This window comes from Mytilus californianus, unplaced genomic scaffold, assembly GCF_021869535.1.
Source record: "Mytilus californianus isolate M0D057914Y unplaced genomic scaffold, xbMytCali1.0.p SCAF_1, whole genome shotgun sequence".
In the NCBI taxonomy this organism is placed as follows: domain Eukaryota; kingdom Metazoa; phylum Mollusca; class Bivalvia; order Mytilida; family Mytilidae; genus Mytilus; species Mytilus californianus.
In genome coordinates, this window is record NW_026262581.1 from 64,219,489 (window position 1) to 64,232,537 (window position 13,049).

General features: G+C 31.4%; 1 protein-coding gene across 2 annotated transcripts in view; it reads left to right on the plus strand.

Annotated features, from left to right (window-relative positions):
• Window positions 1-2,174: 2,174 nt before the first annotated feature.
• Window positions 2,175-13,049, plus strand: part of LOC127706061 (epidermal growth factor receptor substrate 15-like 1) — a 35,660-nt gene continuing 24,785 nt past the window's right edge. The window contains exons 1-11 of one of the 2 annotated variants that reach the window (XM_052210517.1): window positions 2,175-2,238; window positions 3,195-3,239; window positions 3,930-4,019; window positions 5,319-5,462; window positions 6,495-6,566; window positions 7,878-7,961; window positions 8,511-8,612; window positions 9,499-9,714; window positions 10,152-10,309; window positions 11,280-11,451; window positions 12,019-12,113. In XM_052210517.1, coding sequence (XP_052066477.1) covers window positions 2,212-2,238; window positions 3,195-3,239; window positions 3,930-4,019; window positions 5,319-5,462; window positions 6,495-6,566; window positions 7,878-7,961; window positions 8,511-8,612; window positions 9,499-9,714; window positions 10,152-10,309; window positions 11,280-11,451; window positions 12,019-12,113 — 1,205 coding nt within the window. In that variant the 5' untranslated portion in view covers window positions 2,175-2,211. The remainder of the gene's footprint in view (window positions 2,239-3,194; window positions 3,240-3,929; window positions 4,020-5,318; window positions 5,463-6,494; window positions 6,567-7,877; window positions 7,962-8,510; window positions 8,613-9,498; window positions 9,715-10,151; window positions 10,310-11,279; window positions 11,452-12,018; window positions 12,114-13,049) is intronic. The other variant, XM_052210525.1, reaches the window with a different exon arrangement.

A 13,049-nucleotide genomic window follows, 5' to 3' on the forward strand; every position in this document is an offset into this window, starting at 1 on the left:
AGGCGAAAGATACCAAAGGGATATTCAAACTCATAAGTCGAAATAAACTGACAACGACATGCTGGCTTTAAAAGAAAGAGATAAACAGACAAAAAACAGTATATATATACAAAACACAACATAGAAAACTAAAGACTGAGTAACACGAACCCCACCACAATAGTTATTTTGTATTGATATTGCAAAATATTTCTTCCACTTTGAACGTATCGAATGAGGGAACTTTTATTTTATGACACCTGGGGTGCATATTTTGTAAGATTTAGATTTTTCATTTCTTCTTTTTATATTTATGAAAGGAAAACTCCGGCTGTGCGTATATTGATTCTTATTTCTTATGAGGCTAACTATTTTGAGCTTTTGGATTCAAGGCCAAAGCATGATTCATAGAATGTGATGCAGCTTGTGAGTAGCAAAGGGTGGTTCAAGGGCAAAACCAGAGTCGCAAAAAAAAGAAGGCATCTACAGGTTCAAAAAGTTGAATTTTGTATGCGAATCTGATTGGTTGATTGTTGTTTGATTTATATCGAGTGAAAAATGTTTCATCAATATTCAGGACGAGAACAAATTAACAAGACTCCAATAAATTGGGTCGATCAGTAGGTGTATGCATGGTTAAGGGCAGAAATTTCAAATGTAACTCGAAAAGGAAATTTTGCCATGTAACAGTCTACCTCAGTACAGACCAAACCTCTGAACAGTGTTTGCAAAAGTTCGTCAACGTGCAAAGGGTGGTGGTGTCATTCTTTCTACACGGACACGCATTTTACATTCCAATTCAAACTGGACGTGTTTGTGTATTTATATATATTGCACAACCAAGCGGACGTATGCTAGCTGGATGATTAGTAAATTAAAAATTAACTAGGTATTCATAATTATGTATGATTAATTTTTTCAGTTAAATAAAATTATCACTATACTCGACAAAGAGGAGTTCATTTATATAATATTTAACTTATCATGGAATAATCATTTCTATCTATGAGATAGTAAGCGAGGTGCTGTTTCCCCATTCTCTCTCTCTCTCTCTCTCTCTCTCTCTCTCTCTCTTCATAAAATAATTGTAGTTTTCAATATGCTTTAAATCAATTATTTGAAGGTAACAGGTTGGTTAAAATAAAGGAACATTGTCGATGAGAAGAGGACTACAATTGGTTCAAATTGGATATCCTACTATATGTCGAAAACCGTTCACCAAACGTAACAAAAATGTTATTTACAAAAAACAAACATCATGTCAGTTTTACAGTTCTAACATCTTTGATAAATCAAGAGTTTTTTTTTACAAAGAATATAATTTATCCGTTCTTTTTGCATTAAAAAAAGAAAAAGAAGAAGGAATACGTGTGTAAAGGGAAGAGGGGTCATTTTTAAAAACCATCTTTACTTTTTACTGTAGCTTTGTGATATACGTTGTACATTTTATCTCGCTTAACTTGTGAACTTCTTGTTTTTGTCTTGGACAAAATTCAGTGGAGAGCAGCCGGCAGTTGCCTCACTTCTTGAATGAAAGCTACGTCTCTGTAACCTATTATACGTACCAATTAACCACAATAAAATAATCAGTAAAAATGCATTTGAACCTGATGCGAATCCATAATTTTTAAAAAGGGGGAAGCGACAACTGGTGCTGAACGTTTCAACTTGGGATTGACTTGTAAAAAGTATATGCATTAACCATATATGTAGCTCCATAAGTGAGACAGGACCATCTGCCCTTTAAAACCGACTCTGTGAACAAAATGCTACACTATAAGTAAAAAACAAAGCCCGCTATAGTCGGGTCAAAGCATGTCGCCCCGGGCTGTCATCGAATCATATGCGGGTGTCACGGCTTGCTGTAGGCTGGCATGATGGGTCTGTGGACTGTTACCTTTTGAAATAGCACATTAAAATTCAACTCAGCATAGCAGAGTTCCCACTCATATCTCATTAACATGTTCTCGTCCGTATATACATGTAATATTGGCCATAGGACGTTACCGTGACAACAATTCATTATCATTTAAGCAGCTTGACTCTCAAAAACTCTTTTTTTAATTTTTAATATCTGACATTAAATAACTTCGATTGCCAAGAAAAAACCTTCTCAAATATATGATCAATCTGTCTTCTTGCTACGATTAACAGTTTAATTCTTCCGGAAATTCCAGTTGGACCGACACTGTATCTAGATATTAAACAGCTAACGAACATTTCCGGTTAAGGATGTCAAATTTTCCACCACTTCCACAGGTTTAAAACTCTATTATTAATGAATAGGCGATACTTTTCTCCATTAAGCCCACTTTGCCATTAACAATTTAGCAACGAATTAGAAAATCTATTGCAATGGTCGAGTCGTTCCTCATATTTTGCAGTAGACAATTGACCTACAAGTAGTCGCAAATTATAACTCCTTCTGGGCGTTAGATATTTGTTCTTTCATTTTTGTGTTTTCAATTCTTCCTAAATGTTAGATGAAAGAAAATCAAATGAATAAAGTTTAATTGTTAAATAATCTTACAAAAACAACTTAGCTGCCACAAAGTATACCCAACACACTATTTTTCTGAAACTACTATCATGTCCCCTTCTCCCACTTGATAACATGTTTCCCAGCTGGGTCCTTTCACCCTCATTATAAGTTCATATACAACTTTACAATTAAACTATTATATATATATAGTGCCTAGATAGTCAACCTTACATTGTAAGATTAGATCTCATTCTTTACTTCCTCCCCACCATATAGGCTGGAACCTGTTCTTTTACTTCTCTATTCTACTGCAACACTGCCTAGCATTGCCCAAACATCTTATCCCCTCCTCTCACTATAGCTTATAAAAATCAGTTTTTCATTTCAGGAGGTGTCACCTTCTCGTTGGTATTAAACAATGACGACTAATCACAATACACGAAGTATTTTAAAGTACATATATATTCATGTTTTTATTTCTTACATGTAAATAAAAAGGTAAAATGCATATAAACATGATAACAAACATATGGAGGATTTTTGAGATGAAGACGACCATTCTTTGATAGACAAAGATCAAGATGCCTTATTGAGCAATGCAGGCTCTTTTGAACCATACATCTAGTTCTCTAAATATGTACAACTAACATGACTAAGAAAAAAAATTCTTTGATCACACAATTTATAGTTTGAAACTCATTTATTGATACTGTGTTTTTTTTTTTTATTTCAGATTGCTGGTAATCATGCATTAGTTTATGAAGCATATTATAATCAGGTATTGTCTAATAGTTAGATCACTACATCCAAAACCATTACTAAGCATAGAACTCACACACTCACACATAACATATGCTAAGATAAATACAATGTATGTTTTTAATGTCTTTTCATGTAAAGGTAGATGTAATTTATGTTTATTCTTTCTGTAATAAAAAAAAACTTTACAATTTATATGCTTCTTAAGGTAACATAAACATGTTAAATAGTAAAACTATCAATTTGGGTCATACAACTAAAAAGAACCTGAAGACTGTCAATAACATGGTGGTCAATAAAACCCTTTCCTGTTATTGTTCCTTTTGGGGATTTGTTGTACAACACCATTAAGAAGCATATGGTTTCCCACAAATTTGGATCTGAGGAGCATACAATTTCCAGCAACCTTGAATATCTGATTACTGAAAAATAGCCTTCACAGCTTATCAGGTAGCACCTGCCTCTGATTATATATCAATTCTAACAATCTTAAGATTTTCTTTGATTTTGTAGTCTTACATTTGTATAAAGTGATAAAAGAATTAAATTTTAGTTGAAAATGTTTTTTTTTGTAATTAAAGTGCTGTATAGCTCAGCAACGGACTGAAATACAAAATATCAAATTTACATACATGTATGTACAACATGTAACTAAACAGTATTATCTTAAGTATATTTCTAATTAATTTTTATATTTATATATTTATAGGCTGACCCAAAAGGAACAGGAAGCATAGGAGCTTTAGATGCTGCAAACTTCTTAAAGAAATCAGGACTCAAAGATTCAGTATTGGGACAGGTATTGTAATGTTTATCTACACAAAATTAATGAATATTATTTATATCTATCAAGCTCAATACCATTTTACTGTCTTTTTGGTATGCAAATTAACTGGTTCACCTTATATAATGTAGTATGTCCTGCATGGATGACCACACTATTAAGGTATTCTTACTTAATAGAGATATAAAGGAACTGTTATGAATTGGGATTTCAACAAAATATACCATTATTGATTTATTTAATCAGTTAATCTGTAAATGGCCCATTATCTTCTAAAGCATTGTAGATGCAATCAAACTTATCTGTCAAAGTTCTATATTTTTTATCAAAATTTAAATAAGAACAGAAAGAAAACTGGAATAAGACCCCACTCTATTTCACCCTCAACTGACTGAATAGTTAAAATGGTCATACTAAATGAAAATACATTTATAAACAATCAGGTCAGTGATTATTCAACATCCCATACATTGTAGAATTATGGCTCAAACAATCGCATTCTTCTCCCTTTAAATTGTAGACATTTAAAAATTATGAATGTACTAAGGCACTTTTGTGATAATTCCATTGAATTATCAACAGTATTTGTACTCTGTCACTTAAAAAATGTGACAGTTCAATTGTAAAATTCGATAAAATGGTGAAAGGGAAATAACTTGACTGATCTTACCAAAAGATGAATTGCAGTATCAACCATGATGTACCACAGGGCACTGCATTGTTCAATTTCCTCCTGTAGGAAACACAAGTATAAGAGTTGATGGCTTGCTAAAATTCTGAATAAACTGAACAAGAGAGAATGAAACTGCTATTACTGCACATCAACTAAGCACACATCATTTAAAGAAAAAAGGAAATTTTACAGAAGTTTTACAGGTTCAACCCCATCAAACTAGCAATTAAGACAGTTTACCAAGTACATTTTTTTCAGGGTTCTCACTAAGGTGAGTCCATGAGTCCTACTCATGAAAATCTGTCTGGTGAGTCCAAAAATGCATTAAGATTGTAAAATGTTGAATCAAACTGAGCACATATATCATCAGTTTATAACAAATGTTTAAAAAAAAGGTAAATTTAATGTCATTTCCTTGCTGTATTTTTGTCATGGGGATTAAAATAACACATAACATGTACATGTATATAGCAATACAATTTCATCTTCTCACTGTTGGACTCGCCATTGCCAATAATGGCAAGTTCCTGGACTCACTTTCAAAAATCCTTAGTGAGAACCCTGTTTTTATGAGGTGGGGATTGGAGTGGTTAGCATTTGATGAAGTTTGTATTATAAGAATGAATTTTATATTTGAGCAGATATGGGACTTATCAGATCCAACAGGGAAAGGATACTTAGAGAAACCAGGATTTTATGTAGCTTTAAAGATGGTGGCATTATCACAGAGCAACCAGGACTTAAATTTACAAAATCTGATAATTGAAGCTCCACAACCTAATGTTGTATGTATGAAATTACTCATTAAAGTTTGAATTTTAATCAATAATACATATAGTTGACATTAAAAGGAATCCCCAAAATTATTTGACGGTACAGTAGACCACACCAACTGCCTGACTCTACATTTTGTATGAGTTAAAGTGGCACACAAACAAAGAAAAACAACAATGAATCACACTTGGTCCAGATAGCCTGACTCCGTTCAGGCACAAAATGTGGTGGGTTTAAACCAGAATATAAAAAAATGCTCTCAGTTACTGAAAGAAAGCTCAACTCAAAGCTGCTGGTAAAGAAATCAGACTGTTTTAAAGTATCAACTTGATAGATACTACAAGGTCCTTGATTGTTGTAATGCACATGGAGTGGAAACAACTGTTATACATAATTTTTAAGTGAAAGTCCAAATCATTAGCACAGGATGAAATTTAGTAGTCCTGTAAAAATGTAAATGGTCCTTTAGTTACAATGAAGAGTATAAAGATTGTCAACATTCATATTAAGGTAAAAAAAAAGAAATTCTTTAACCAAATAAGGTAAGGAAAGGGGTAGCATTCTTTCGTTAATGTCACCACTTTATCTTGAAACTCTGGTTTTATGGCATTGCCCTGTAAGTCATTGCTGTTATCTCGTTTGCTGGAGATAAAGCGATACAAAACTTAGTAATAATAGTTTACTGTGGATTCATTTTTATTTTTTAGGGTACTAATTTTCGTGGATTGAGGAAATATCGTCTTTTCATGGATATTTAAACTCATGGTTTTGCCAGTCTCATACATGCCTATAGAAATGTGTACTTCCTTGGACATTTAAATTTGTGATTCATCTTTACCCAAGAAATCATTGAAAATTGATATCCCATGAATAATAATAAATCCACAGTATTGTTACTAATAGAATTTAATACAATAGCAAAATAACATATTCACACATAAAATAACATGGACACACATACAATAACATAAACACACATACAATAACATAAAACACACATACAGTAATGCCAGTGCCTTATATTTAGTGATTTGCATTTTCAGGGACCAGTTGATTTGACTCCAAAGCATGAGCCAGCTGTACAGAATGCCACCAGTGTACCATGGAAAGTTTCGGTTAGTATCTCTTTGTATCATTTAATATCAAAACCAAATGGAACACATTTAAGGTAGCACAATACAAAGATTTTATACCTCCAACTCCCCAGTTTAAAAATGCTGTAACTTTCTTTATAATGCTTGAAAATTTATAAAAGTGGTATTTATGGATAGCTAACAGATTACTCTTTCAAATTAATGCAATGTTAGTATTATACAACAATTATGTAATTAATTATAATTTTAACTGTGTCTACAAAATTTTACAAGAAATTTCCACTTTCAATTGAAATTAGCTTCTTCATGCATACCCCGAGAGGGTTGATTTTATAAAATGTTGTTCCTAGAGCCATTATCTACAAAAGGGTGTCTCAGATTTTGGATAGAATGTATTGATCAAATTTTACACCTAATCAAATAATCTCTACTTTTTTGTGGTAAGGATGTTTACACTAATTACAGATTTATGAGAGAATGGAATACAATAGCGATAATTTGAGACACCCTTTTGTAGCTCCTGCTGTGTTGATTAAGATAACGTTAAAATTTCTTGTGTAGTTATAGAGATGTCAGAGCTAAATTCATTCAAGTGAACTGACCAAGATTTTGCCATTAATTGCATAATAATTGATTACATAATGATTGCATAACAAAAATAGTGCATTCATTTAAAAGATTAATCTTTTATCTATCTATATATACCTCTTTTATTAATTTGTATGCAGTCATAAGAAAGTAACATCATTTTAAAGGTTGGAGATTGGAAGTAAAAAAATCTTTGTATTGTGCTACCTTAATACATATGTCAATTAAAATGTTATCATTTAGATTAGCAAGATAAAGAAATGAATTTAGATATTAAAAATAATAAATATGTAGTAAAAACTTTGAGAAATATTGTATGAATAAACAACAATATGATGTCTTAAAGATAAGGTTTGTTAGAAAAGAAGGTCAGTTACATTGGTAAAATAATATTGACAAAAAATATAAATAAATACATGAATTAAGTTTATGTACATAACTGTGGTGTAAATAACAAGTTTGATTGGTTAAGGAGAACTGTCTTGTCCAACCACCTATAAATAATGGTAATGAAATAAGGGACAGAAATTATTTTCATTTTTTCGTTTTGAAATATAGATTAAACTTCAGTGAACCTGGTAATTGATTAGTGAACAGTCTAAGTATTTTTCCATTAGCTGCTTTGTCCTCTTGACTGCCAATGCCCTAATATTATGCAGTAATTTTATAAAATAATTAATATAAATATACCAAGCAGTTCAAAAATATTATTATGAGAATATTTTTTGTTTGGTTATTTTGTAGGCTGTAGAGAAAACCAAGTATGACCAGTTGTTTGATAGTTTGGTTCCTGTTAATGGACTGTTGTCAGGAGACAAAGTTAGACCCGTAAGTATTCATTTAGACTTAGCTCACTGTTAATAGTCTGTTGTCAGGAGACAACAGTCTAACCTGTAAGTATTCATAGAGACTTAGCTCACTGTTAATGGACTGATGTCAGGAGACAAAGTTAGACCTGTAGGTATTCCCAGAGACTTAAATGACTGTTAATGGATTGTTGACAGGAGACAAAGTTAGATCTGTAGGTATTCACAGAGACTTAAAAGACTGTTAATGGATTGTTGCCAGGAGACAAAATTAGACCTCTGGATAAGATAGAATATTAAAATTGTTATCATGTGATAAGTTTGAAGCAGTAAATTTTCTTCAACTTCATAAGTTTTCTTGTGTTAGCATTATTCAAAGTACTGCCTTTTAAAACCAAAAAAGAAATATCCTGGTAAGCATAAATTTAAACAAAATATAATTAATAATTATCAACAAAATGTGCTGATACAATGATACTTGTGTAATAAAAAAGTATGTAAGCTAGTAATGTATATAAAGAAACTTTTTGCTTAGAATTTTGTAGACTTGTATATTATCATTCTATTTTAGATGTTAATGAATTCCAAGTTACCTGTAGACGTTTTAAAAAATATCTGGGAATTAAGTGATGTAGACAAAGATGGCTACCTTGACAGAGATGAATTTTGTGTGGTAAGTAGTATATTACCTATAAGACAGAACAAATATCTTATACTCTTATATTACTACAAAAAGAAGCTAACATCCTTGTCTTTCAAATTTTTGGTTTTGTGCCTTCTTTCTGATGGTTAATCCAGAAAAGCAATTCTGACACACAAAATTTATAAACTGTTATTTTCATTTTCAATTCACTGCTTCTGTGGTCTTGAAGTAGTGTGCTCACCTTGAGTGCCTGAGGATGTGGGTTCAAACCCAGACCTGATCAAACCAAAGACTTTAAAATTGGTGTTTGCTGCTTCTTCAAGCATGCAGCATTATGGAGTAAGAGCAGAGACTGGTTGGCTGGGAGTCAGATTAATGTGTCTGGGTAAGATGACATGACTTCCTGTGGACTGGCACCTTGTGAACTAGCACCTTAGAAATCAAGCTCAATTTGTCAGACTAATAAAAAGCAAAATTAATATTCATATTGCATTAACATGATCTTGTCCTGAAAATGCATTAATTTGCTGCTGTACGTTAAACAGCCATCCATCATCATAGTTTTCAATTCTTAAACATGTAGTTATATTTGATTGCTAAAACCAGGGAATTACAAGTTTAATCAATCTTTATGTTTTATTTTGTTTTTTGATATTACAAGTATTTTGTTATTTAATATTAAAAGGCACTGTTATAATGATGTGTAGAGCATGTGCTGTTATGGTTGTGTTGTACTCAGCATAAAACATCACTTTAAACACCACATGACTGTTGTCTGCCAATCAGAAAGATTAACTTCTAATGAAACATCTGTATAATGTTATTGTAAGAGAACAATATTGACACATAATTTTAAAAATTTAATGTTTATGAGAATAAAATGCATCAATCAATGATGTTATTTTTTTTTTCACAGTCAATGCATCTAGTATACAGAGCTATAGAAAAAGAACCAGTTCCATCAACATTACCAATAGCCCTTATACCTCCTTCAAAAAGAAAGCATAATCCCATACCAGGTGGTGTACAAGTTCTACCAGGGGCAATACCTTCACTACCAGGATCTGTTCCTGTTCTTCCAGGGGTGATTGGTGGGAGGTCAACACCAACAATGAGGTCAGATTCTCCCTTGGTAAGTACCATTGATAAGTCCAATCTTCCATCAGATCTTTTATCAATGACTTACAGTCTACAAATTAAATGTCAATCTGTTTCAAAATTTGCAGATTTAAGCAAAGAACAAGATTGATTGTGTACTGCTATTTTACAATCCAAGATGGTGGTATACAGATAATCTACCTTAATTTGAATGTGATTAAGTCAAAATAGCAAAACAATAAGTAAACTAATATTTTACTATAAGTTATATAAAGTTTGCAAAAATTATATAAATTAAGAAAAACTGTTTCTAATCAAATTTCTTCTTCAGTATAAAGTAGTAGGTGTAAAATTAATACAGCTATGTATTAAAACGAAAAAAAAAAATGTAAAAAACTTGTAAAACTGTATGAAAAAAATGATTAGATGTTTTACAAGAAAACTAATAAATGTAAATGATTTTTGTTACAGATGAGTGGGCAGTGGGTTGTAAATGCTACTGAAAAAAGTAGATTTGATGCCATGTTTAAAACAGCTGATTTAGATATGGATGGTTATGTAACGGGACAAGAAACCAGAGATATATTTGTACAGAGTGGAGTTCCAAATAATGTTCTTGCTCATATATGGTAAGGCCAAATGAATTTAATTATCTACTTCTTAGTATCTCATTATTAAAATGACATGGAGAAGATGGTAATACAATAGATATTTTTACATGATAACAATTTTATGATTGAAATTATCTTATAAAGTATTGGCTTAATTCTACGAATGAAGACAGTTATTTTCAATTGATCTTATTTCTTTGACTAAACATTCCATAATTTCTTGTAATCATGGTCACCCCTAAATATCCATATATTTCAAAAGTATGTCCAACTCACATGGAAGTAATTCTTAATTTATAAGTATTTTAATGCTAGAGTTATCTCCCATTACAAACATTATGAATATTTATATAATTTGTCTGTATAAGGTTTTAACATACTGTTAAGTGTTGTTTTCCATTGATTATGATTGCTTTATGTGTTTATTGTCATTAAATACATCTTGATTTGGGAAACAGGAAATTTGGGAAACAGCAAATAAGTGTTAGCTGTTGCATATGATATTGAAGCTATTCAAAATTTATCCATAAAAGTCTTTATATAATATATTAATGGGCACAGTAACCAAGTTCTTAAACAGAGACTATTTTTTTTTATATAAAAATGAGATAAGCAACTTTTTTTTAAATTTTCCTCCATCTTTATATATCTTAGAGCTACCCTTTGTCCTAAGCAACACACATGACTGAGTTATAGCCTTTGACTAGCTGAATGATAACATATACTAAATCACAAAACAGTTACTACTCTTATATTAGAGTAAGATATACACAGTTTACTGTATTCTCAAAGTGTTTTTAATTTCCTTCACAGGAAACACTCACAGCAAAAATGTTAGAAATAGACATGGGAAGCAATGTAATCAAAATGGAAATAAAGAAGTTTTGCCATAAGGCGTTTTACCTAGAGTTATTTTGAATATTTTTTTATTCCATAATAAGAATAACGTGGTTTTAATGCCATAATTAGGATAATATCTTTTTTTCAGGTCTTTATGTGATATGAAAGGTTTAGGAAAGTTAAATTCTGAACAGTTTGCTTTAGCAATGTATCTAATCAATCTGAAAATGAAAGGTATAGAGCCTCCAACACAGTTAACACCTGAGATGATCCCCCCTTCCATGAGAAGTGGGACAGATACTGCAGCCTTTGGCATAACAGTAAGTACATGAAAATTATACAATTTGATATGTAACACCACTTTTGATTGGTTGACATTTGCTGTCTTCAACTGTTGACAATGGGAGTCATTTGCCACAATGTTGTGCATTTTCAGTTGCCTTTTCCTTGGTAATTCTAATGTTTTCATTTTGAAAATTTTAGGAGTATCACATTAGAAAAAGAAATACAGTACACATGAAATCTGTTCAAATACAGTAGTGTTATTCCTAAACACTTACTCTTTTCTATTCAGTTCGATTATTATTTTAGTTATGAATTGATACATCTGATCACATTGAATCCCATTCATTTTGCATTTTGTTAATACCATATCTATTTAAGATCTATGACAAGATTTGCTAATATGTACAAAACCACCAAGATTTAGCTATTAGGGCATATATTTAGAAGCAGTATTATGTAGGTCAAATAAACAGATTTTTAGAAATTCATTAGTGGAACATTTTTACAATTTACATCAAACCTTTAACCCTTGTTTATGGTATTGACTCATGTCAGTTTTTCAGGAATAGGGAATTGACTTAATTGTTATGTTTTATTTGTAGGATGCTACCAATGCAGGACCATTTAGTCATGTGGCTGATTTCTCTGCTATCAAAGAGTTGGATATTATTCAAAAAGATATTGAAGACATGAAAAGGTAAATAATTTATAAAAAAGTTATAGTCACTCAATTTTTTTGTCCACTATTTAAATCTTTGACTCGGTAGAATGAAAAAAACATGTTTTGGGGAATATCGTCAAAATAGAAATTTTACAAAATCTTTTTGATCCTGTCATATGGTGATGCATGTGATCCATTACAATACTGGAGGGATCTCATTGAGATATACCCAATACTTACAAAACTTGGATCTCATTGAGATATACCCAATACTTACAAAACTTGAAAGGATTTATCTTACCATTCCTACTACTTCTGCGCCAGTTGAATAGATTTTTAGTGTCGCTGGGAAATTCTTTTGGGCAGATAGATGCAGACTAAATGACTCAACTTTTCAATTACTGATGATAAAGTACAATGGTAAATATGTAAAGGACACTTAGCTATGCTATCAAACAGTACAAATATTACAGTCTTAAATTTTAATTACATGTATGTATTAACCCTTTGGCCGATGAATCCCGGTTTAATGGGATTCATGCTTCAGACAGCTGACGATGAGTCCCAGTTTACCGGGATGGGAATACCTCCATTATTTTTCCTGCTGAAAAACATTTTGGACACAAGTTATCTTTCTTTGTTTAATGCCCGGATGAAAGTGTAAACATGGCGTTTCTGTTTGTTGAAAACCGGGTCAAAATCAAATGAAATTTACGAATTTTACTGAAATTTGAAATATGGGAACAATTTTTTTTAAAGAATTTGGAAGAATTGAAGTCAGATTAGTATACTTTTTTGACATAAAATACCATTTTATGTACAAAACGCTTGGAATGGACATCGTTCAGTGTAAGGAATGTTTACAACTTTGTTAAAATTTTCAAAATTATGCCATTTTGGGTTAAAAATTTACGATTTGGGTCAAAAAGTTGAATTTCGTTAATTTCATCTATTTTAAGACCGAAAAATAGC